Here is a 23,128-nt window from a genome sequence, read left to right as displayed (position 1 = left end):
TGCACAGTTTTCTATAAATTGTTCTGACTTGGTATCAGCTTTAGTTAGATATATTGCTTGCTATGTAAGAATATTAATGAGCAACTCTCTAAAGTTTATTAAATTAAACTTCAGGCACCTGAAATTCAAATAAATGTGTTATTCTACAGCTCAGCAATGTGACATTGTTATCTTAACCTTTACTTAATCAAGCAGGTTACATAAGACCCAACTGTTATTCATGAGGCCATGTTATTTTTAAATTAAGCAATAGCAAATAACTCATATATTTATGACCCCAAGGCTCTTATTCCTTAACAAAAAGGTACACTTGTCTCTTTTAAATGGACAATTACTCCTCATAACAAGACCACACCACCAGGAGCAGATAGCTGTGCATCTAACCTGCTGGATTCTGTTAAACTCAGTTGCCCCCTAGTGTTTGGTCCCTGTATGTGTCAGACACTCTCAGGAGGCAGAATTTGTTTTCAGGAACTCTCAGACAAGTCATCATCTCAAATTAAAATGATGGATGATGTGGGTGTATTAATGTTATTAAGGTTCTAAGTGATACTGCAGAGAGGTGATTTATACGTTCCCACCTTGCACAGACTTATAAAGCTGTAAAAAGGACCTCTAACACTTTATAAAGTAAAATTTGGTTTAGTCTAAGATTTTCTTTCAATTACGAAAGTAAGCAGACAAATTCCTGTGAGTATATTTCTAGTCTACTGTGATGAAAAGGATACAGAATCACAACAAATGACCTTAGGAAGGACAGGCATTACCCAGAGGCCATCTAGCAGTGAAACTTTTCCCTAACCTTGTTGTCAGAAAGCTGTTTAGTCAGGGGATCGCCAGACTGCTGAAGAAGGTGGTGGAAACGTCCTTCGTTGTGCCCAATAAGAGCGTTCACCTCCTTCCTCTGCTCCTCCCACTGGTTGCTGTGGCCAATCATGTTGTCCAGCTGCTGCAGCCGTGCCTCGACACCATGTTGAGTGCTGTCCCACTGGCTGCGTACCTTCTCCACTTCTCCACACAGAGACAGATGCATTGACATTGAAAACAAGATATTGTTACGTGAGCATACAGTAGATGTAAATGCTGTGAAATCAAACCAATTAAATGTAAAAACAAGTTGCACATTTTTCAAAAATCCTGAAAAGTCTGATCATCCTACATTCTACATACGTTTCTCAGTAATGGATGTGCGAACGTCCAGGTTAGAGGTCTTGTTTTTGATGTTCTGTGCCAGGGTGAAAATGTCCTCTAGCTGAGGGTGACGCTGTTCCAGGTCACTCTTCGTCACCTGCCAAGGACAAGGCACAAAAACAAAAGGTTAAACAAAAGCACAGACATCCAGAGGATAAATACTAGGTGCCAGACAGAAGAACTTTTGTCTGAAGAAAAGCTTGATGCTTGAAATGTCTCTTGGTGGTAATTGCTCATATGATCTTATTTGGCAATTAAATTTGACAAAAACATGTGACTATTCCACTAAAAAATACTCATCACACGAACATATCAACAACTTCTCTCCATCTGTCCTCTCTGCTCCCCAGTTCTCACCTGCAAACGTCCCATAGTAGTCCTGATCTCTTCCGTGTCTCCCACAGTGACAATGTTAGACTTTAGCATCTGTGTGATGAGGAGTAGCCAGTCTGCCAGTTCGGTGGCTGTTTCATTGAGATCGGTGGGCGCCACAGTGTCCGGTGTGTGCGGGGTTTGGTGGTGTGGGTCCTCGCTCACCAGGCTGGCCATCTGCACGGCTGAGGGGACCGCAGACACTGGAGAAGTGGCAAGAAAAAGCAGGGAACTCAAGGCAAGTAATGTTGACATATAGAGCTTCTTTCAAAGGAAATGATGCAATGAACATTAAGGATGTTAGAGCGAGAGAGGAGGTGCTGTCAAATCGCTCTCAGGGGGATAGTGGCATCGCACTAAATCATGATGAATGAGACACCAGGGTTTGTTTTAGTGATACACAAGCAGGACTTTGTTGCTCACCTCTTATTTGTAATTTCATCATGCATTTTCATGCACCAGATATAGCCAAGCTAATAAGGAATTTCAAATCTGCCACCTGAGTACTTTGTACCTCAATACAAGAATGTTTATCGTCCTCTCCTGTTAACGATCTGATTTGAATTTTCTCTGTCTCATTAAAGGCTTAATACTACATTGGGACTGTTTTCATCCCTAAACAGTTGAGGTATTGTTCAAATAGAGGATGGGATACAGAAATGAGATGAATCATTCATTTAAATAAGTGCCTTTGTAGATATATTTACCAAGCTGCTGGTGCTGGACAACATGCTGGTGCTGGGTCCATGGGGAGACGGGTGGCTGAAGAGATTCCCTCAGTCGACCATCCAGAGCTTTCCAATCACCTGCCAGCTGCTCTACCTTACTCTATACACATGAATGCATAGACAGGAATGTATAATTAATGACAAAATATCAGCAACAGAAAGCATAGCGTACCCAGCTATTAATAAGACAACCAATTAAACTTGTGCCGCTTTAAAAAGCAATATGGTATAATTATATGTTACAATTACAGCAGCAGTACATCTTTATTAAATCATATTGCTATGGAAACTGGGACCTTTTCGTGAGGCAACAGCTGCTGTCGTCTCTGTAGCTCTATAGAATGAGCCAAAAGATCCTCCAGGTCCTTCTTCCTGTCCTTCATGGAGGCTTCCAAGGCCTACAACAGGTAATAACTCATTTTAGGTGCAACATTTATGATAAAAATGGATTATCAGTGAGGTTAGATGTGTTGATTCTCCTGATGTAGTCAGACGATCTACCTGCGCTTGGCCAGGGCTCAGGCCTCTAGTCATGATGGTCTGGTGTGTGACGACAACCCAGTCAGTGAGTCTGTTCATCCTGTCCTGGAACTGCGCATGACTTTGCAGGTTGGTCTCCAACTCCCCCACTTTGTCCAACAAGTCATGGGTCACCTGCAGAGGAAAGGGGAAGGAAAAAATATTAGTGAAAGAAGGTGGAGAGACAGGAGAGAAGAAGTCAAAGAGCAAATGATGAAAACAGGGAGGACAGGATGTGTTGTGGCTGTTACGATGTTGTAAAGCATAGCAAACATTACAGTATGAATTTGCTTTCAACTTTTCACCCACGACAAAAACTTTGAAGACAAATCAGAATAATAAACTAATAAAAAGTCAAGACCTTGCTCCAGTTGAGGTTGATGGCTCTCAGTTTGCCAACATGCTGGTCTCTGCTCTGAGGGCTCACACTAGGACTGGCCAAGATCTGAGGGGCGTGCTTGTTAACCCATCCGAGACGTTCATTCTGAACATCCATTTCCTCGGCAAGGGCCTGCAAGAAAAAAAGGCACTGACACTTAATTCCACAAAGACAAATTGATTTGTTGATAACAAATGACAGAAAAACACAAACATGGCAAATAAGACGTAACACTGTGAAGGTCAGCAGTAGAACAGAGTTCTTCATATAGCCACAAAACATCATTCATGGTACTTCTCACAATATGTCTCCATGGAGAAAAAGTCTTGCTGAGGTAGTTGTCAGGAAGGAATGAGTGAGTGATTGTATTTGCTTCAACAAAACTGCATTGAGTTAGTTTCTCTCTGTTTGCTGGCTTTGACAGGTTTTTGCTTGTGATTGAGATACAGAGAGCAACTTGTGCGTACAGTGAAGCAAAAAGAACAAAGGAAAACAGAATCAAAGCTGACTATAAAAAACAGCTGAATCTACCAGCTCTTGAGCAAAAATAGAAACCTCTGCACTCTAATGAATCACAGCAACAGGAGCATGGTTTGGTCCTTTCTATACCTTGAGTTCTTTGAGATCGCTGTCAGTGGCAGTCACAGGTAAGGAACTGACAGCATTTTCCGCTTGCTCCAACCATACAGCCAGCTCCTCGCGTCTCCTCACCAGGTCTGACAGGGCCGGGTCTCCTCCAGCCAGCCTGCAAACACAAACATATTATTGTTCTCAGATTAGGATCTATATTTCCCCGCAGGTTGCAGGCCTAATCTTAAAATTTACATTTAAATTACTGTTACAGAGAGATTGAGCACAGTGATAATGTCAACCTGCCAAACCCTGATTAGGAAACAAAGCCTTTCAGTGATGGAGAGGGAGCGCTAACCTCTGTGCTACATTATACTGTAAAAACTAAACGTTGTATTGTCAAGAAACAGCAATGATATTTATTGTGAGTCACAATCCAAATTTGACCACGTCTCAATCTTTTCAATCTATAGGTGATGCAACATTCTATGTGTTCCGATTACCTGCGCTGTCTCTCAAGGACATGCCGGTTGACAGCTCTCCAACGCTGGCTGAGGGTGTCTAGCTTCTCTTCAAGCAGGGATCCATCAGGGGATGACAGCTGCCCAATTATCTGCTCCCCAGTGCGGGTCAGTTCTGCCAGGACAGGCTGGTGGCTGACAAGACCTTCCTCCAGCTCCTAAAAAACGTATAAAGGAATGAAAGAGAGCATGATGAGCACAAAAAAGGTGGAATCAGGGATCAATCAAACAGCATAAGCCGGTTTACTCAGGGCCAAATCCCCCACTCAAGTCCAACTCACCAAGCTAATCTCTGATTGACACAGAGGCATGATTTGTGGCACATCAAGATTTAAACTGCAAAATCTCTATTTTCACCGAGACAGATTTAACTTCCCACATCAAACCCGTAAAACACAATGAGAGATTGTGAAGTCCACGAAAGGGTGAGTCAGCTAATTGATCTCTCAATTTCCATCACCTTGCATCAATCATGGAGACTGTGAAAACAGGTATAAGAGCTAGACAGCTCTTTGCAAATCACCCTGATAAAGGTGTAAATGGTGCTAATGCAGCAGCTTCGGAGGATCTAATTCCTCTTGAAAATGAAATTAGCGCTTTAGAAATCAAACAAAAAAAGCTTCCTTCTCATATTTCATTTGACTTCTATCCGTTTCTCGCTCTGCATAATGAACAGGTATGTGTGCCGGGTGTTTGTTTATCAGGTACAGTGTGGCCCCCATTTTCCCCCTTGGGGAACAAAATGCAATTATCTCTTGTCTAACATTTCCAACCATCTAGCTGCTTATATTTCAAACTAATGACACCTGGGAAGGTAATAATCTTGAAAACATGTGGGATACTGTCTGTCTATATTTACTACTTAGACGAAAGATGAAGGAGAAATGCCACAAAAGAAAATATAACACAATATAGTATATTCTGCTTAATGAGACTAACTGATGTCTCTGTGGTGGTGTGTGACCAAATGCACACATAAAAATCCTAATCGTAAAATACACCACTCTACATGTAAAGTGACACAAACATATTCAGACCTCTGCATGCTCCGTCACCCTCCACTAACCTCTTGGTGTTGTCGTGCAGAGTTCAGGTCCAGTTGTCCATCAGGGCCAATGCTTTCCGACAGCAGTGTCTCTGTATCAGTCAGCCACTGGTTCAGATCATTCATGTCACAGTGGAACTGCCTCCATTCCTCTACAGCACGGTCAAAACTCCTGCAGCAGGACAAAGAAACACACACCAGGTCTTTCTTATTGATAGTATAAATCCACCAACTTCACCTGTTACATATATCTTAAATGGAAATGTAAAAGGAAATCTCATACACATTAAGGACATTTTAAAACAAATGTTCTGACTAAACATCAAACACACAAATGGAAATTCTCCAAATGAAATTAATTTCCCTCATAAAGTGAAACCAATACTAACAGCAATTACCCAACTTAATCTTTTTAAAGAATATATTGCTTTGTAAACTTAAAGATCCCATATCGTAACAAGTGAGATTTCCATGTCTTTTTGATTATAAAACAGATTGGGGTGCTATATGAATTCTGTGAAAACACTCAATCCACAGAGAAATGCACAGAAATGGCTTTTTTAAAGAGAAAGGTGTTAAAACGGAGCGTTTCTGACAACGGTTGAATACAAGTTTATTTAGACAGACATTATGAGAAAAATGATGTGGTTTTGAACATTAGAGCATGTAAACATTATCTAGTAGAAACCCAACATACAAATGAGAACCTGAAAGTGAGCAGAATGTGACCTTTAAATCTCACTTCATGTTGTTCTTGATTTGGATGACAGTAGATTCTGGTTATGATTGCTTCTTAATGACTTAATATAAATATTTTCTTTTCTTCTTGCTTCATTGGGAGCCAGTTGGCTCAATATAGAGTAGCATGAGAGATTAATAATTTCTGGTCCCTCGCGGTACACATTCCATGGTTTATGATAAGGAAAACGGCACAGTTGACCTCTATTAAAACACCAGCAAATGTCATAGCAATCAAGAACCTCTGACAACACAGGAAAGGTCATAGAGATGCTATTTAATAAATCAGCATAGACAGAAAGGCTGATTACATAAAATGACTTATATTTAAAAAAAAACTGATTTTATCTCATTGATGGTCTGCATAAGGGCTATTTCTCCTTGGAGCACAACAAATGTGATGAGAGAGAGAAGTTGAGGAAATGAGTTTTGGATGAGCAACTTTACAAAATATACTCCATTCTTTTGGTTTTTAATGATGCCCAGAGGTCACTGTGATTACAGACGGAGTGCTTCAGCATTTGTGTGCAATCTTCAAAATTAGCTTACTAGTTTATTCTAGCATGTGCACATACTGTACTCAGCATATGAGGACTGTTTATGCCCAAGGAATTGTGTTGATGGTACTCAAGGTCACCCAGTGTGTGTGTGTGTGTGTGTGTGTGTGTGTGTGTGTGTGTGTGTGTGTGTGTGTGTGTGTGTGTGTGTGTGTGTGTGTGTGTGTGTGTGTGTGTGTGTGTGTGTGTGTGTGTGTCAGTAAGTGAATAAGCGTGTGAAAATGTGAGTAGGCATGAGATTGTTTATGCCCAAGGAATTGTTTTGATAGTATCCAAGGTCAGTGTGTGTGTTTGTGTGTTTAGGGAGCTCGACTGTTTGCCTTGGTTTATCTCTGTATCTGTTCCTGCTGTCCCCTGACTTGCGGACAGCTGGCATTTAGTATCCCTGCAGTCCCGACCACATTTCCTGACAAACAGATTAATGCTCATTTGAAAACAGCGGCTTGATAACTTCTCTCCACTGCTGCAACATTTAACTTAATCAAGTTTGATCCTACACCTTACTTCTCAGTGATGTATGTATAGTGTGATTTGTAGTGGTTGTGTGTGAAGTTGGCGCACCCCTTGCGGTGGTTGTACATGCGGTTGAGGCGGTCCCACTCTGCATTGAGCTGTGTGAGGGCGTCTCCGATCTGGGCAACCTCAGCAGGTGAAGCATCTCGAATGGCATCGGGCTGCCGCTCGTGGATCCCTGTGACCTGCTCACCAACACACTCTAGATTCTCTTTTATATTCTATAAAAATACGAAAGCAAGATAAAGGAAAAGAGACAGCATGGTGAGAGAGGGAGGTGGGAGAAAAGTTCAAATGTCCGAATGATTGATACCAGAACACTTGCATTTTGAAAGCTCTCCCAAAGGTGCAGAACTAGTGTTATCTTCTACTTCTACTACTGTTACATAAAAGCTAGTATAGTAAAATATCAATTATATATATCATTTTTGTGATGTTTACAATGAGAATTTCTAATGACCTACCCTCAGTGTGTCCTCCTGGCAAGAAAAATCTTCGTAGAGCCCCCCGCTGAGTTCAGAGGAGTTCAGAAGCAACTCGTTGTCGGCCATCGCGAGGAGAACTTTGTTGATGTCCAGCAGGTAGTCAGAGGGACTCAGTAAGGGAACGCTGCTACGCTCCACTGAAAACATTTCCTACAAAAGGAGAAGAAGAAAAAAAAAAAAGAGGAAAACTGCATTAAAGCCTATTGTGCCACATCATAATACAGCATGGCACACTATGCTAAAGTACAGTCAATCCAATCAAGTACTTAGACTTACTTTACTTTACATAGTAAAAGACATAACTCAGTGATTAAAGTCACATCCTAGTTAGAGTCTGTGTGTACAGACCAGGTGCTTATGCATGTGTGAATCCCTCACCTCGGCTGAAAACTCTCTTATCTGCTCCCTGAAGATGTGAGTAGACGAGGACTCCACAGAGACTTCGACCTGTCTGATCCGTAGCACCCTCAACTCCTAAAGCAGTAAAACACACACACACACACACACACACACACACACACACACACACTGATCAAACTGCACATCGGGCAAACATAATAGGACAGAGAACTACGTTTTCTTAGATTAAAAAAACATTTACATATAAACCCAGCTTAAGGAAGACACAACATGTTTTTTAATGCATCTCACCCTGTGAGCAGAATATTGGCTCTGCAGGCGGACTAGGAGAAGTCTTAACTCCTCCCTCTGGCCGTCGTCTGTAGTTTGCTGCAGCAGTTCTTCTCCTCTTCTCATTAAGTCTTCCACACTGGCTTTCTCCTCATCCATCTGTTGACAGACGGGTCAAATAAACAGTTCAAGAGGCCGCCATTCAAAGTTCTTTGGAGACAGGTTTACTGTCTAATTAAACTAACTAACTAATTAAATCTATCAATTCAGTTAGTTTAAGAAATAACAACTTACACACAGCATTAGCTGTAACTTGCTCCTGTGTCAAACAACCAACACATTCAGACTCGAGACAATGTGGACGCTTCTCAGTAAAATACTGTTTAGAACATACTAAGAGCTTCCCGACTGGCACGCTGACCTTGCTTTGGACTGGTCAGGTCTGTTCGGGCAGTGTGTTTTACGTCATAAAACCTTGATAACAGATGGAATTCCAGACTTGTTAGGCCTTGAAATGCCCAATCAAAGCTTTTCTTATCAGGTGGCAGCTTTATATAGCCTGTAGCCCAGCATATTCCTCATAGAAAATCTCATAAAACTTCAGAAAGAGAATAATCGGCAACCAGGGGCAATTTTGTGTGCGTGTTTTCACATTTCTGTGGAAAATTGCTTGAGATAGCTAACCATAATGGAAATCTTTGGCCAGACAAAAGACAGAGTAGCTATTTCCCTATCGACAATAATTCGACATTTGGGGCTCAATTTTTATTACTATTTGGCTGCTCATGCCTTATCTATGTGTACCTTTCTCATTATATTATCAATCATCATCGTGAGTACTGAAAGTTTAAAAATGAAATGAAATGCCACAAAAGGACAAAATTGAAAGATGACCTTGTGTACCTTGTCATCATCCAGGATGATGGCTGGGTCCTGCTGCTGCAGAGCCCTCAATGTGTCCTGGAGCTCTGCCTGCAGGTCCCTCACCTCACTGGAGGCTATAGCATCAGCAGGACGAGTCTGACTCTCCGCTTGGATCTCCTGGCTGCGAATGACCTGATGAGAAAGAGCAGAAACACACCTCAGGTCAAACAAGTACAAGCTGTGGTATAATTTGTGATACACTGACTGCAAATGCATCCTTGTAGAATTTTTTTTCAAAAATCTTGGAAGCTATTTTTAGTGTAGACTGGATGAAATTGCCGTACCTGCTGAGGTATCTGCTGATTCAACTCAACACCACCTGACTCGAGGCTGGTCATCATCTGAATACAGAAAGACAAGGAACAAGGTGACTGTACAGACTATACCGCATGCTTTCAATGTGACAATTAAACCGTTCTGTGCATACAGCAGGATTAAATTCATCACTACATTCTGCATTGGTAAATGCAATAATGAATGTTGGTTTGTTTGATCCAGTGGGGTTAGGTTCACATACAATCAGTGCTTTTGTACCTTGGCAGTTTTAATATGTTGGGAGACTTTGTCAAAGTTGCAGTTGAGCTCAGCTAGTTTGGGCTCCACCACATCTCGGCAGGCGGGCCCCCTGCTGGTCATCAGGATGATAGCCTGGTCCTTGACATTGTCCACACGCAGACCGATGTCCTCCAGCTCCTCTAGCATACGCTGAGGACAGACCATGGAGTAGCTTGTCATCTATTTAAATTGGTTTATGTTATCAGAAATTCTCTCTCAGACTGGATGGTGGTGTAGCCTTGGTTCAGACCAAAGAGCTTAGCACAGCATGTACTGATCAAGGTTAGCATTGCCAGGCACCAGCAGCTGATATTTTGTGAGACCTTCAGTTGTCATGGCGTGAGGAAGGGTAAAGAATTTAATATACATTTTTTGACACTACCATAAAAAGGCTCAGCTTCTCGTCTTTTCTCATTTTCTCACTTAGCCATGTTCTTTCCGATATTTCAACAAACTTCTCTGTTGCCCCTGACAACTAGCATGCACTCCCTTTTTTATTCAATTACTTTAAGCATGGTGAAGTTGAAGGCAATAGTTATTAACTACAGGAAATGTCCAGGTTTGTGTGCTTGAATATTCCTATCTTAGCCAAGCACAAAAAAAATCTGCTGCAACAGTGGGCAATCCAAAATGGGACATATAGAAATGACAGATCATTACCTTGCTATTAATTTCATGTAAACGCATTAAAATCTCTGTATACAACAAGGTAACAGGAGGGGATTTTCTTGATGGATTCTTACAGAATGTATCTCCTTGCCCAATGAAGTGATTTCCATAAAGCACTTCTAAACTACTATTATATAATCTGCCCTGCTCTGCCAAATCTTACATATATTCTGACCTATAAACTAATAACTTTTTAATGATATGGAAAAAGACAGACTGGTGATCTCACACGTTTTAACTTTCCTTTATGTACCAGGTGTGCTGTATCCAGTCCACACTTTAGGGCCATTCTGCATTTATTGATACTGATGCTTTCTCTCTTCAGATGAGTCCCTCTACCTTACCTTTACCACCTTCTGCCTCTCTGACGGGGCGAGCCGTTCAGCCTCGTCCAGGTGAATCTGGGTCTGGTAGAGCCAGGTGCTGATGTGAGCCAAGTTCTCATCAAAAATTTCTACTTCATTCTGGTGACTCTGTACTCATACGAAGAAAAACAAAGACTCAGTGTTAGGAAATAAAAACAGTAATTAAAGGTCTTCATGTGTTTTTCCCATTTACTACCTAATCTAAAACAAATGCATTTTAATGATTCTCGGAGGGTTCCATTACCTTTATAGGACTTGCTGCAGTGCACAATTTCAAGAACAAACGCTTCTCAGTCTTTTCAAATAGCATTTTTATTGGAGAAGTGATTTGCATGTCCTTGCTTTATTCTTGATTTTCAAGTTATTTACTGGGTTCTAAAGAAATAACCTTGTAATGCTATTTTTTTTTTTAAATCTTTTCCAGGTTGGGAAAAACTAATTTAAAATTCAATTAACTTTTTTGAATCTCAATGCACATTGTATGTACCATAAATGCAGTCATAATTGATCCAAGAATTCTCATTTCCCACAAAAAGGGCATGCTAAAAGACAGGAATACATTTAATCTCCCAAGAGTAACCTTATTTCATTTGGTAAATGAAAGTAGTGTTTAAGCATAAAACTAAAAAGCAGGTGAGCAATTCTACTTATTCAGAGAAAATAAAATAACGAACACAGCAACTCTTTGTGTGAAGCCTTACTCTATGAAATATTTGCACTCACCAGCACAGCACTAAGCCAGTCCTCTGTCCAAGTGCGGACGCGGTCCCAGGCTTCGTTGAGGCCACAGAGTTTGTCCTCCAATTGAGCCTCGCTGCTCTCCACCAGAGTCTGCAGACCAGTGCTGGTCTCCATCAGGCTGGACAGCTCTACCTTACGACGCTCCGACTCCTTGAGTAAGCCCTGAAGGAAGCACACGCAGACGCACACCCACACGCACACACACACTGGGTGACCTTGAGTACCATCATCACAATTCCTTGGGCATAAAGGAGTCAAAAACGGGGTCAGTTGGGTTTTGGGGATCATATTATAGTTTCAGGCCGTTTCACTTTATGTCTGTCAAATAATTGATCACAAAATACTACTGTTTGTCTTATAAACACTGAATGGTTTAGGGCTACAATACATTTCTGATCTTCTGCTGCATTATGAACCATCCAGACCTCTCAGGTCATCTGGTTCAGTGCTGCCTTCTGTCCCCAGGGTTCAGTTTTTATGCACCGCATTAAAAGAACAAACTCCCCAAAAAAACTCCATGCGCGCTGCAACTCTCAGTTCATTTAAATCAAGTCTGAAGACATTTCTGTTTGACACTGCCTTGTATTAAATTATAATATTATTATTTTACTATTCATTACTTACACTGCAAAGTAACCTGTTATTCTTTTTTTAGCTTGTGTGTATTTTCCATAATATTTAATTACTGTGTCAATAGTTTTAAACTGTCCTTTCCATGTTTTATGTGAAGCGCTTTGAATCTTCTTTTTCCTAAAATGTGCTATATAAATAAACTTGCCTTGAATTGGTATCTCAGTGAGGGGCGAAAGCGATTCATACACAATACAATCCATACAATCCTTGACACATTTTCACTGTTTAAAAAGGTAGATGTAGATTTAATCAACACTTTTTAACAATGGAGCACTCTCATCATCCTTGTCATCCTCTTTTCTTAATACTGATACAATTTCTCTCCAGTGTTAGAAAGAGAGAGAGATTGTGGTTTTCAAGAACATCCTACTGTCCTTCAGCTCTCCCTACTGGCCAAAAGCAGAAACACTTCTTTTCTCCTGCTGGAGAGATCTGAAGAAAGGTTTCGACAATTACTCACATTAGCCCACGCAATTTCAGCATCAATGTCAGCTGGCATGTCTCCACAGCTGTTCTTCTGCTGGAGCTGGGCCTCATTGGTGGTCAGCCACTCCTCCAGGGTGGCACTCTCCTTCTGGAACTTTTGAGACAGAGACAAAGCTTTTTCCAGGTCCTGCTTGCCCTCTGTTACCTGTAAAGAGAAGGGAAATGAACATTCTTAATTGGTTTCAGAGATATAATTAATATTTCCAGAAGGAGAATTCATGTGAAAATAATTTACCTGTGCTCCCAGGTCATTGTAGAGCAGTTTAAGAGCTGTGAGCTGTTCATCCATGGCCTTGGGGTTCTCCGTCTGCTGCTTCTGCACAATCTGTCGACCGGTCTTTATCACTGTCTCCACCTCCAGCTTCACCTCACTCAGCAACTTATATAATTTCTATAATTCACAGGGAAAAAAGGAGAATAAGTGAGGGAGAGATTAACTTTTTGTGTTTGTGTCATAAATAGGTAGCTGGGCTGGCAGATGTGTTTGTTTATGTATCCTTTAATGAACACACAGAACACTTCACGCAATCAGCAACAACAAAAAAAACATTTCTATTTGTGTATAAGAGGGATGGAGAAAGTTGTAGCTCTCACCATGCAACCACTAAGGTGGGGCTGGATTTTTTCCGGCTCCACGTCCCTGATATCCAGAATGTGAAGCTCAGCCTTTGCACCATCCAAGACTCTTTTACAGTCTAACATGCGCTGCTCAAAGTTAGCTGGCTTCTGGAAAAGCTGGTACTTTGTGGAGATCTCCCTCAGTTTCCTCTGCAAGGAAAGGAGGAGTTAGGAAAGTTATACATCTGTGACACAATAACACACATACAAACACACACTTCTCTTACCATGCTGCCAAGATTTCTTATGCTAAAAAATATGAAAGTATTTCTAACATTAATTGTAAAATCATGATTATGTAATGTTAGTGACAGGAAGAGAAACCAGCCTGACATGACTTCCTGCAGTTTCTGATGATCTCCAGTAGGAGTCAGTGTTACCTGTAACTGGTCCAGCATGGTCCCACCTCGAGCCGCTTTGCCATCAGTGGAGGGGGGAGGCAAGTTGGCCACGTTTCTCTTCCTCATCTCCTCCACTGTCACCTCGTGGGCTGCGATCTCTGCCCCGATGGTCTGAAGGAAAAGTGGAGGTGAACACATGCACCATGAGTATATGTGCACTCAAACACTAAAACATCAATATACCTGTTATAGTTTTTCAGACTGCTGAGGACTGCTAAGTTTTCCAGAACATCTGTGGACAGCATGCTGTGTCATTGTGTATATAATATATTACTAATAATATAATATTTTATGACTGCTCCATGGACCTTAAGGTGAAGGAGCCTTCATACAAGTGAGATGACACTACATGAAGTAAGATCCATAAGGTTGTTGGTGCTTCCCCGAGTGTCACGTCTTGTCCTCCGTGTTTGACAGTGTGTGTTGTGCACATGTGTTCTGTACCTGCGCCTCCTGTGGGAGCTGGAAGGCGTCAACACGGTCAGTGAGGTAGGAGGTGAGTGTGTGGTCCAGCTGGCTGAGAGACTCCTGAAGTGTTTGGAGCGCCTGTTCGTTCTCCTTAAGAGTCTGCAGCTGCTGCTCAAGGCTGATCTGCCTGTTCACCGCCTGGAAGGGAGGGGGGACATATGGGCATAGACGTCAAGTCATGGATTTGAAATATTCACGGTCAAGATTATCAGTCATGTGTTATTCCTGATTTAAGCAACTACCAATAAGTTCATATCCTAAAACTGTAGATGGAAAAGACTATACTAGCTGATATTTTCACTTATTGAAAATTATACTCAGGAATGTGAACACCCATCTGAAATACATTTTTCCTGATGTATTTGCCTTGATGCGAGTACAACAAAATGTTTAAAGATGCTTATAAATACACAAAATTTGTGATGATATAGTCAAATCAATTGTGACAACTTTCTGTGTACAGTCTATGAATATTTTTAGAAAAATGACACAATGTCATATTTGCAAAGGATATAATAAAATACAAATTACATACTACATGAAAGGAAAATGCATACGTCTGATTTTACTTTTTCTACAGTAACAAACACAAACGCATATCCCACATTTGCTTAGACACAAAGCCAAGGTCCTGACCTGGTGGTTGAGTTGCTCGTAATGGGAATTGAAGGCCTCTAGTTTTTCGCTAATGAGTTCGTCCAGTATGCCCCCGTCTATCAGCGTCTGACCCAGCTCTCTGATTTGTGTCCGGTTGTCCCCGGGGTGGCGTAGCGCACTCTCCAAAGACTGGTAGTGAATGAAGAGATAGAGAAATGGGTAAAGTTAGGGGCAATAAAAATCTGAAAAATCAAGCAAGGAGGGAGGTAAAGGAAGTGAGCCTGAAGAAATTATGAAATGAAAAGTCAAAATAGTAATAATTTTGGCAAAAATTTGCCACAGAAACTGTAAAGAAGAAGCTAGAAACCAAACACTCGAGAACATCAGAGAGAAAAATAAATCCAGTGAATTAGTCAAAAGTGAATGTGTGTGTGTGCAAGACAGAGAAAGAACTAAATAGCATAACAGATGGAGTGCAGATGCAGAAATTGCAACGTTGGGTGTGTCAGATGGAGGCAAGCTAAAAAAAAGATGATAACTGAGCAAGAAATGAGAGACGAGTGAGAGGGAAGCTGGTCGAGTCACGGCACTTGTTTGGATCCAACAGTCATTGTTTATGTGGTGTCATTAAATGTGCTTTTCCTTCCCGGAGGTAATGGACAGAGAGAGAGAGAGAGAGAGAGAGAGAGAGAGAGAGAGAGCGAAAGTCCCCCTCCAGAGAGGTGAGTCTGATTAGGAAACTGGGGGAATGGAAAGGGTGAGGGGTGAGAGAGGGAGGTTCAGAAAAATGGAGAGGGAGTGAGAGAGAGTGAGAGTGAGAGTGAGAGAGAGAGAGAACGAGAGAGAGAGAGAGAGAGAGAGAGAGAGACTGGGTGAGGGAGAGAGGGAAATAAAAAAAAGCCAAAATCACACAAGGACAAAAAGGAGAAGGGGAAACATTGTCTCCAAGGGTCTTCAATTTCCTTCATCACTATGCGATGTTACAGAAGCAGCACTGTGATTAAAGTGAGTTTGACAGTCATGCTGCGGGCAAGTCTTCAGTACAGATATAGCATTGGAGTAAGACAAAGCAGAAGAATCTTAGAAGACAAAGTCAAAGACAATGAGGTTATTAAGAGTTAGCATATTAAATGGCTCTTTGGTTTATTTAGTCTCCGTGCCATTTGAAAGCTAAAACTAAAACTAAATTCCTGGGCATCTCAAATACCGTATTTTCTGCACTATAAGGCTTATCTATGGAACAATATTGAGCCACTACGGTAAGCAGCCACCAACTCCATTTTCCCCCGTAGAAGAAGTAACGTGCGGTGCATGTTGAGAAAAATAACTGTGCGAAGCGTGCCGTTTCATTTCCATTTGTGTGTTTGACTCCAAAATGGCTCCTATTAAGAGACATGCTTACGACGCAGAGTTTAAACTCAAGGCGATTAGTCACGCAGTAGAACACGGGAATAGAGCAGCAGCGAGAGAGTTTAACATGAACCAATCAATGGTGCAGAAGTGGAGGAAGCAACAAGATGACCTTCGCCAAGTAAAGAAAACTAAACAGATTTTCCGAGGTAACAGAGCAAGATGGCAACAGTTGGAGGACAAACTCGAACAGCGGGTTGTTGAACAGAGAGCAGCAAGTAGAAGTGTCAGTACAATCACTATTCGACTGAAGGCAACAGCGCTAGCACGCAAACTTAACATCAATGAATTTAGAGGCGGTCCTTAACGTAACCCCAGCCTCGACTGTAGCGTCTATTCTATGCGCCTTATAATGCGGTGCGCCTTATATATGAAAAAAGTTTCAAAATAAGTAATTCATTGAAGGTGCGCCTTATAATGTGGTGCGCCTTATAGTGCGGAAAATACGGTATAATGTAGGTGCAAGAAATAGAATGAATGCTAATTTGCAACATATTCAAAGATGGATGCTATACATATAAACAATTTTCACTATAACAGATTAATTAAATGTGATTACAGTAAGTGTACGAGTGTGTGCGTTTGCATTTGTACCTCCAGAGCTTCATTAACGGCCTCGGTGCTCTCTGGTAAGTTGTCAGTGGCTTTGACCTTCTCCCCCAGGGTGTTGAGCCAACTCTGCTCCATATCCAGGTACTGAAGCAACTCCATCCAACACGACCAAACCTCCTACACAGTATACACACATAAACACATTCAGAAATAATTAAAAACAGTTGTGCACAACCAGAGAAACTAAAATTACCTTACCTCAAACTGAGAGCTGTATTAAAGTATGCAGTCAAATACAATCCTGGGACAACATGACTTCACTGTGATGGCATTTTACAAAAGAAAATAAACAGCAAAATACTAGGGATAAAGAGGAATGATGACTAATGGACTTGAGGCAAAGCATATACATGAACATAAGCACATCTTGGTGTTGTGTCTGACCTTTACCCTGCAGAGTCTGGGGGATAATAATCGAAAACAGTGCCCCAAGATATGACTTTACACTCACAGATTAGCTCTGAAAACCAGAATCATCAAGCCCCTCCAGCTATTATCTTGTTCTTGCATGAAAATTAACGAAAGGGAGCTGGAGAAATGACACATTGCTTAAACCAACATGTCACTCCAATACTGAAACATGAGAGGTGCAAGTTGACGGATAAATTAGGCCATCCACGCAGAAAATTATGATTTTTTTTTGTTTTTAATATGTCTCAGGGGACCTCTTTATACCAGGAAAACTTGTTAACATAAAACTAAATTATATCCAGTATGACTAGACGCTTCTTGTTTTTTCATCTATAGTCTTCTATAATAAACTGTGAAGCTGGGATGCAAATACATTTCTACAGTACATAAATAAATGCATAGGTGGCCAACATTTGAAACTGAAACCAGCATACTATAAACCAACACAGAAGAATAAACCCATACACATTACCTCCAGAGTGTGACACTTGCTCTTGAAGCGGTCACAGAGCTTGTGGTAGTTGGCTAGAACCCCCTCTAGCTCTGAGGTCAGCTCTTGTTCGCTGCCTCCACCAGGGGGCGATGTTCTGGACACCAGCAGGTTGATGCTGTCTTTCAGGATCTTCACCTTCACCTCCTTCTGTAGCACATCCTCTTTAGCCCTCTGTAAGAGGTAAGAGCACAACGACAGTGCCAGAGGAAGGCAGTTAGACCCACACACTCAAAGTCACTGTGTTTATCAGAGAATTAACACATTTCCCAGAGGTTGTGTTTCTATAAGGTTATAATCAAGCCTCAGCTTCCACCTTCATCTCCTCCAGCGATGATTCAAGCTCCTCAGGACTCTTATATTCAAAGTCCCTCATGAGAAACTCCTCATCGACCTGGGTCATCCACTCCTGCATCTCCGCCAAGTCCTTCCTCAGATTCACTTGCCTCTCCCGGCTCTCTGCTACACGCTCCTGATGTTTCAACAGCTGGAGGAATATGAGACCCTGTGTGACTTTGTACAACAGATGTCTCGGCGGCTTGCTAATGACGCTAAAATGTAATTATGTGAATGAATGCAGACAAACATTCACACAAAATAAGAAGCTGTATGTCTTTCATACATAAACTGTAGGAAATTACAGCACATAATGCAAACAAGAGAAAAGCCTGTCAATGTTCTCATTTGTCCAGGTCATCGTTATCATCGTTAACCCCAAAGAAAGCCAAGGGAAACGTTTTCCTCACCTGTTTGCTGAGCGCGTCCCATTTGCTTCGGCACTCGTCCAACTGATCCTGCCCCCACTTGGCTAGTCCTGGCACTGCAGCCGCCTGTACGGCGCTCACATTCTCTCCCATCTGCTTCAATGAACCTCCCACTGACTCCATCTCATTCACATACTCCTTATATAAAGAATAATACTTTGTAAATATGAAACAAGCAACTCAGTAATCAATTCAGGTCAAAATATATGTTGTCAAATGACTGCTGTCTTCATATAAACAGCAGTAAAAGTAAGTTTTCAGTGACGAAGTCGTCGTGTCCTTAACATTGAAATGTCAAAATGTGTCGGGGGGGGGGGGGGGGGGGAGATAACAACCAGTGTTTTCATGTTTTGCATTGTCCTCCAACCTTGCACTGGTTAAGCTCTTCCTGAAGACTCTCTTTGTCACCCAACCCCGTGGCATCACGAGACAACAGTTCCTGAACCGCGTCCAACCAACGTTCCACTTCCACCAAACGCACCTAACAACAACATTAAACCATGTATCGAAAACACTCAAGTAAACACAAAAACACTTGTAGGCGTTCTATGCCACTAATTACAGCTACGTTACCTGATTGTCCTTCATGCTACCCAGGATGCACTGCAGTGTGCCCAGCTCCTCACGGGCCCTGGAGGACAGCTGACTCCATCTTTGCAGTTCTGCAGGATCGGAGGCTTGCTGTGTTTGCTCAATCTCTAGACACAGGCCCTAAGGTGAACAAGAGTTCAAACTTTAAGTGACACGTCTAAGCTGCGTGTAATGGAAAACCATGGAAACTCTTGTCTGTGAAGGAATTACGCATGCAGTCACAACAACAATACCAAAATCTACTAGTGAGCCATTCCCTTGGTTGAGAACCTAAGATGTCCTTAACCTGCATGATTGACTGAAGCTTCAATATGGAAGAAAAAAGTTCTGGTCATTTAATATCGCGTGGACGACTCAATATATCTGACTGCAGAGTTGTGATGCAAAGGTTAAAAAAAACATCAAGCTAAAACCACCACATTTGGGATTAATTATGTTAAACGACGGACTTTGGCAGACATGTTTGTTTGTTTTTCAGGCACTTCTGAGTTATTAGGCAGCAAGTCAAATATATTAATGCTTGTTAAAAAAATACCACTTGTAATCACAACTTGGATATTGATGAGAATGCCTCTTTAGTTGAAGACTGGTAATTATAGTAAGTCTTATATGACATAAATGTGGCACAACAATTTGTTTTGCCACTGTGAATCAGTGGAGTAGTGTGAAACTGCCAGCAAGAATGGGTATTATATCACTGATGTGCTTGGGAACCAGCTTTTAAAAACATTGATACGCAGCAATACAAGTGGTCAAAATCTCCACAAAATACCTTAAGGAATTAAGTTTAATGAACACAATGTGCAGGGATGAGACAACAATGTAGAACAAAGTATTCGACTAAAGGTGTTTGCACAGAGGCAACAATGTTGTTTCAACCTGCAATCACATTAATTTCTTTGAACATAGTTCATACATATTAGTTTATACATTCATACACGCTGGTGATTAAATTTCTACCAACTTTTTTTGGTTAATTTATAATTTCAAAAGCAATTCACATTTCTGTAAAGTAGAAAATCAATTTAAACATGTGGACACAGATGAATATCACCTTCGATCATTAGGCTAATTGCTAATGGGAGTGAGAGATGTTGTCATGGGACTGTACGGCAGTTGTCAGGCTGACTGACTGGTTGAGTGACCCCACGCTGCGCAGCATGCACGGGCACACTGCCCAGAATGTGCCCAGTCCCCGCCCCTTCCTCGGCACCATGCCCTATCTACCACGATAACAAGAGCACGGACTGAGCCACATTCCAACGGAGGATTGAGGAGAGAAACACGCACAGCAACACACACAAAACACAACAACGCCTATATCACAAAGCTGCATACCAAAACACACACACACACACACATACACACACCCACACACACCCTTTTACTCCTACACAGAGGTTTGATACAGAGAAGTGACTGATAAAGGGACCTATAGTGTGCAGGAAAAACACAGTTAACACTTACTCTGATATACGCACAAGCGTATGGACAGACACAAACAATGGCAGCCTTTTAGTTAAGATGTCAGAGGGCACATGTGTTATTCCGATAACCATCTCCAGATAAACCACAGCGACAATTCAAAAGAACCAATATGCATTGTTTTATTCCAACACGAGTATGCAGTTGTGTCTGTATTTTTAACTTAATGATATTTTAGTTTTTATTAATTCTATGAATCAAAATCTTTCAGGAGGGTATCTGGTAACAAATACAGACAGCAACGATGACTTGCAGACTATCAACACAAACTATGTGACAATATCAGCATTAAACAACACTGTGGATAATAAAATCATTAATATAATTGTAAGAAAAATAAAAGTGAATCTATGAAATGAATTGGTTGTGCCAATTTATAGACTGAAGAGTTGAATACAAATATTTGAGAAATAAGAATAAAAGAAAACATTGTTTCCCTAAGTGACACCCCAAAAACAACTTAAAACCATAAGATAAATATAATTATAATAATAATATCTAACAATAACTAATGAGACTTTGTGATCATACTTTGTGTGTTAACGTTCACCAGCTTACTAGAGTTAATGTTTTTGGTTCTGAGTCATCAGTCTGTCAGGTAGTTATAAGAATATATGTACTTTACTGATTTAAATGTAGTTTGGTGGAAAGATGGTTTTTATTCATAGTTTTCACAGAGAGGTATGACTTCATTTATCAAGATGATAAACTACTCACTTGTGCCCGCTCCACTGCTCCCTCAGCTGTAGGAATGTCCACTATTCCTTCTCTCAGAGTGGCCAGCCTGGCCTCCAGACCCTCCACCTGGCTCGACGCCATCTGGTTGGCCTCAAGACTGACTAAAGCTGGAATAAGACAGGGGGGAGTGGGAGGACCGCGTGTGTGGATAAGGGAGGAGGGAGACAAAAGAGTATATTAAGTTATGGTATCAAAACTTTAGCAACCGCATTTAAGCATCAGCTTTTAAACCACAAGGGGGCAGTGGGCAGGTTTGGGACTTCCCTTCTGTGCATGTGTGCTTTTTTCCAGGCAGCAAGAGTTTGTGTATGTATGTTTGTGTGTATATGTAAATGATAATGATTTAATTTGGAAATCAATTTCTGAGTAGCAAAAAAGGGGTAGAATTTAATAAGTGCATTCCTGATTGTAGTTTGTGTATAAGTTTATCATTCATTTAAATTATTCGTATTTTGTTCTGTGAGCTTTTTCTGTTGTTTTTTTTATATTTGTGCTTGTACATATTTTATGCATGTTTGAAAACCTTATTTATATTGAATGGTTATATTTCTTTTTGTCCCTGCTCTTCTTCTCAACTGTCTCTCTTCTCTCTTTAACTGTCAGCATTTTAATTACAAAGGTGATTTAATGCTTACATAATCTGGCTAGGTTTATATATACAAAGAGCAGAGATGGAGCGTAACTGTTGGGGGGGGGACTGCTTGAGAGGGGCCCCAGCGTGAGGCAAACTGCCCTCAAGCAGAAACAAAATGGTTTTCCTTGGCTTTCGTCCAAATCCTCACAGTCATAAAAGCCCAAGAGGAACATAAAGACAGTGGCACACGCACACACACACACACACACACACACCTATAGTGGAGAGGAGCATTCAAGTCTCCCTTTACAGACTGGTTTTTGGCCAATAGGAGTGCATGTAAATTCCAATTGACTGATTTTCAGGGCTGCTCCAGGTCCAAGTCCCGTCCTCAGGTAGAGATGCAGCTGGCACAGAGGGATGATCTTACACTCAATCGCTCACGTATACAACCACGCATCTGTGAGCTTTTGGAGGCCATATAAGGGCATCATCCATTACTTGTGGCTGGCCAAGGATTCATATAAAAGCTGATGTGAAATTTACACAACCCCTGTGGGACTGAGCACTGCTGATCTTAACTATCACTCATTCAGTCTATAAACCTGAATGCTTTGAGCCAAGAGCAAGGAGAGAAATGGGTCTTTGTTTTAAGGAAGGCTTAAATCTCCTGTATTGCGGCTCTCTGAAATAGGAGGATGCCTCAAGGCTGGCAGGTCTTGAAAAGCATATGGTATCGTTAATAAAGAGGAACCCGCTAAAAGTTTTGGAACAGGTTTCCTCTGCACTGATCAATTTGATATAGTTCAGCAAAAGTACCTTTGTTGACCTCTTGCTCTTTGCTCTGTAGCTGCTGCAGTGTGGAGGCGTGATGTGCCGATACCACCACCATGTTGTCTTTCAGAAAGGGCATGGCTCCGAGTGACCCCACCTCTGCGGAAAGCTGCTCCAATCGCGGACTCAAGGCAGCGACCCGGACAAGTCGAGACTGAAGAACAAAAGAGGAAAACGACAGTTGATTAATTTGTAAGTGGAGAATTGTTCAAGGATAAGTCAGTAGGGAAAATTGTTGCTCTCTCTGTACACCCACACAGAGTTTCGGCAATTCATTTTTCTTGTATTTGATTTATTTGTGCCATTGAACATCATCCAATCCTCTTAAAGAATTCATCTTTTTTTTCTGTATAAAAATGAAGAAAGCCTGCACCAAAGACTGCAATAATAAGTTAGTCTGGAGAGAAATTCACAGGTTAATGGATGGAGTCGTGTTATGATTTTCTTTTTAAGTGTTTCATCTCTGCTGAGGAAACTGAAATGTTTGTAAAATTACCCAAGCTGCATGAGCTGA

At 41.3% G+C, this 23,128-nt stretch overlaps 1 protein-coding gene across 2 annotated transcripts in view; it reads right to left on the bottom strand.

The window, feature by feature from the left end:
* Positions 1–23,128, bottom strand: part of utrn (utrophin) — a 177,381-nt gene that overhangs the window by 116,424 nt on the left and 37,829 nt on the right. For both annotated transcript variants that reach the window (XM_083933790.1, XM_083933791.1), the window contains exons 21-53: positions 22,600–22,768; positions 21,186–21,313; positions 18,966–19,103; positions 18,760–18,873; positions 18,375–18,530; positions 17,945–18,115; positions 17,611–17,802; positions 16,710–16,844; positions 14,745–14,894; positions 14,085–14,246; positions 13,620–13,751; positions 13,216–13,389; positions 12,857–13,012; positions 12,596–12,766; positions 11,485–11,664; positions 10,741–10,869; positions 9,707–9,877; positions 9,457–9,513; positions 9,152–9,304; positions 8,270–8,407; positions 7,997–8,092; positions 7,598–7,768; positions 7,182–7,354; positions 5,347–5,497; positions 4,263–4,438; positions 3,799–3,934; positions 3,172–3,321; positions 2,793–2,945; positions 2,588–2,689; positions 2,271–2,391; positions 1,549–1,766; positions 1,171–1,288; positions 803–1,008 (exon numbers count right to left, since the gene is read on the bottom strand). In XM_083933790.1, the coding sequence (XP_083789916.1) occupies positions 803–1,008; positions 1,171–1,288; positions 1,549–1,766; positions 2,271–2,391; positions 2,588–2,689; positions 2,793–2,945; positions 3,172–3,321; positions 3,799–3,934; positions 4,263–4,438; positions 5,347–5,497; positions 7,182–7,354; positions 7,598–7,768; positions 7,997–8,092; positions 8,270–8,407; positions 9,152–9,304; positions 9,457–9,513; positions 9,707–9,877; positions 10,741–10,869; positions 11,485–11,664; positions 12,596–12,766; positions 12,857–13,012; positions 13,216–13,389; positions 13,620–13,751; positions 14,085–14,246; positions 14,745–14,894; positions 16,710–16,844; positions 17,611–17,802; positions 17,945–18,115; positions 18,375–18,530; positions 18,760–18,873; positions 18,966–19,103; positions 21,186–21,313; positions 22,600–22,768 (4,947 nt within the window). The remainder of the gene's footprint in view (positions 1–802; positions 1,009–1,170; positions 1,289–1,548; positions 1,767–2,270; positions 2,392–2,587; positions 2,690–2,792; positions 2,946–3,171; positions 3,322–3,798; positions 3,935–4,262; positions 4,439–5,346; positions 5,498–7,181; positions 7,355–7,597; positions 7,769–7,996; positions 8,093–8,269; positions 8,408–9,151; positions 9,305–9,456; positions 9,514–9,706; positions 9,878–10,740; positions 10,870–11,484; positions 11,665–12,595; positions 12,767–12,856; positions 13,013–13,215; positions 13,390–13,619; positions 13,752–14,084; positions 14,247–14,744; positions 14,895–16,709; positions 16,845–17,610; positions 17,803–17,944; positions 18,116–18,374; positions 18,531–18,759; positions 18,874–18,965; positions 19,104–21,185; positions 21,314–22,599; positions 22,769–23,128) is intronic.

Source organism: Echiichthys vipera, assembly GCF_963691815.1.
Source record: "Echiichthys vipera genome assembly, chromosome: 19".
Lineage (NCBI taxonomy): Eukaryota > Metazoa > Chordata > Actinopteri > Perciformes > Trachinidae > Echiichthys > Echiichthys vipera.
The sequence above is the reverse complement of the archived record's forward strand: the minus strand, read 5'-3'. Positions and strand labels throughout refer to the sequence as shown.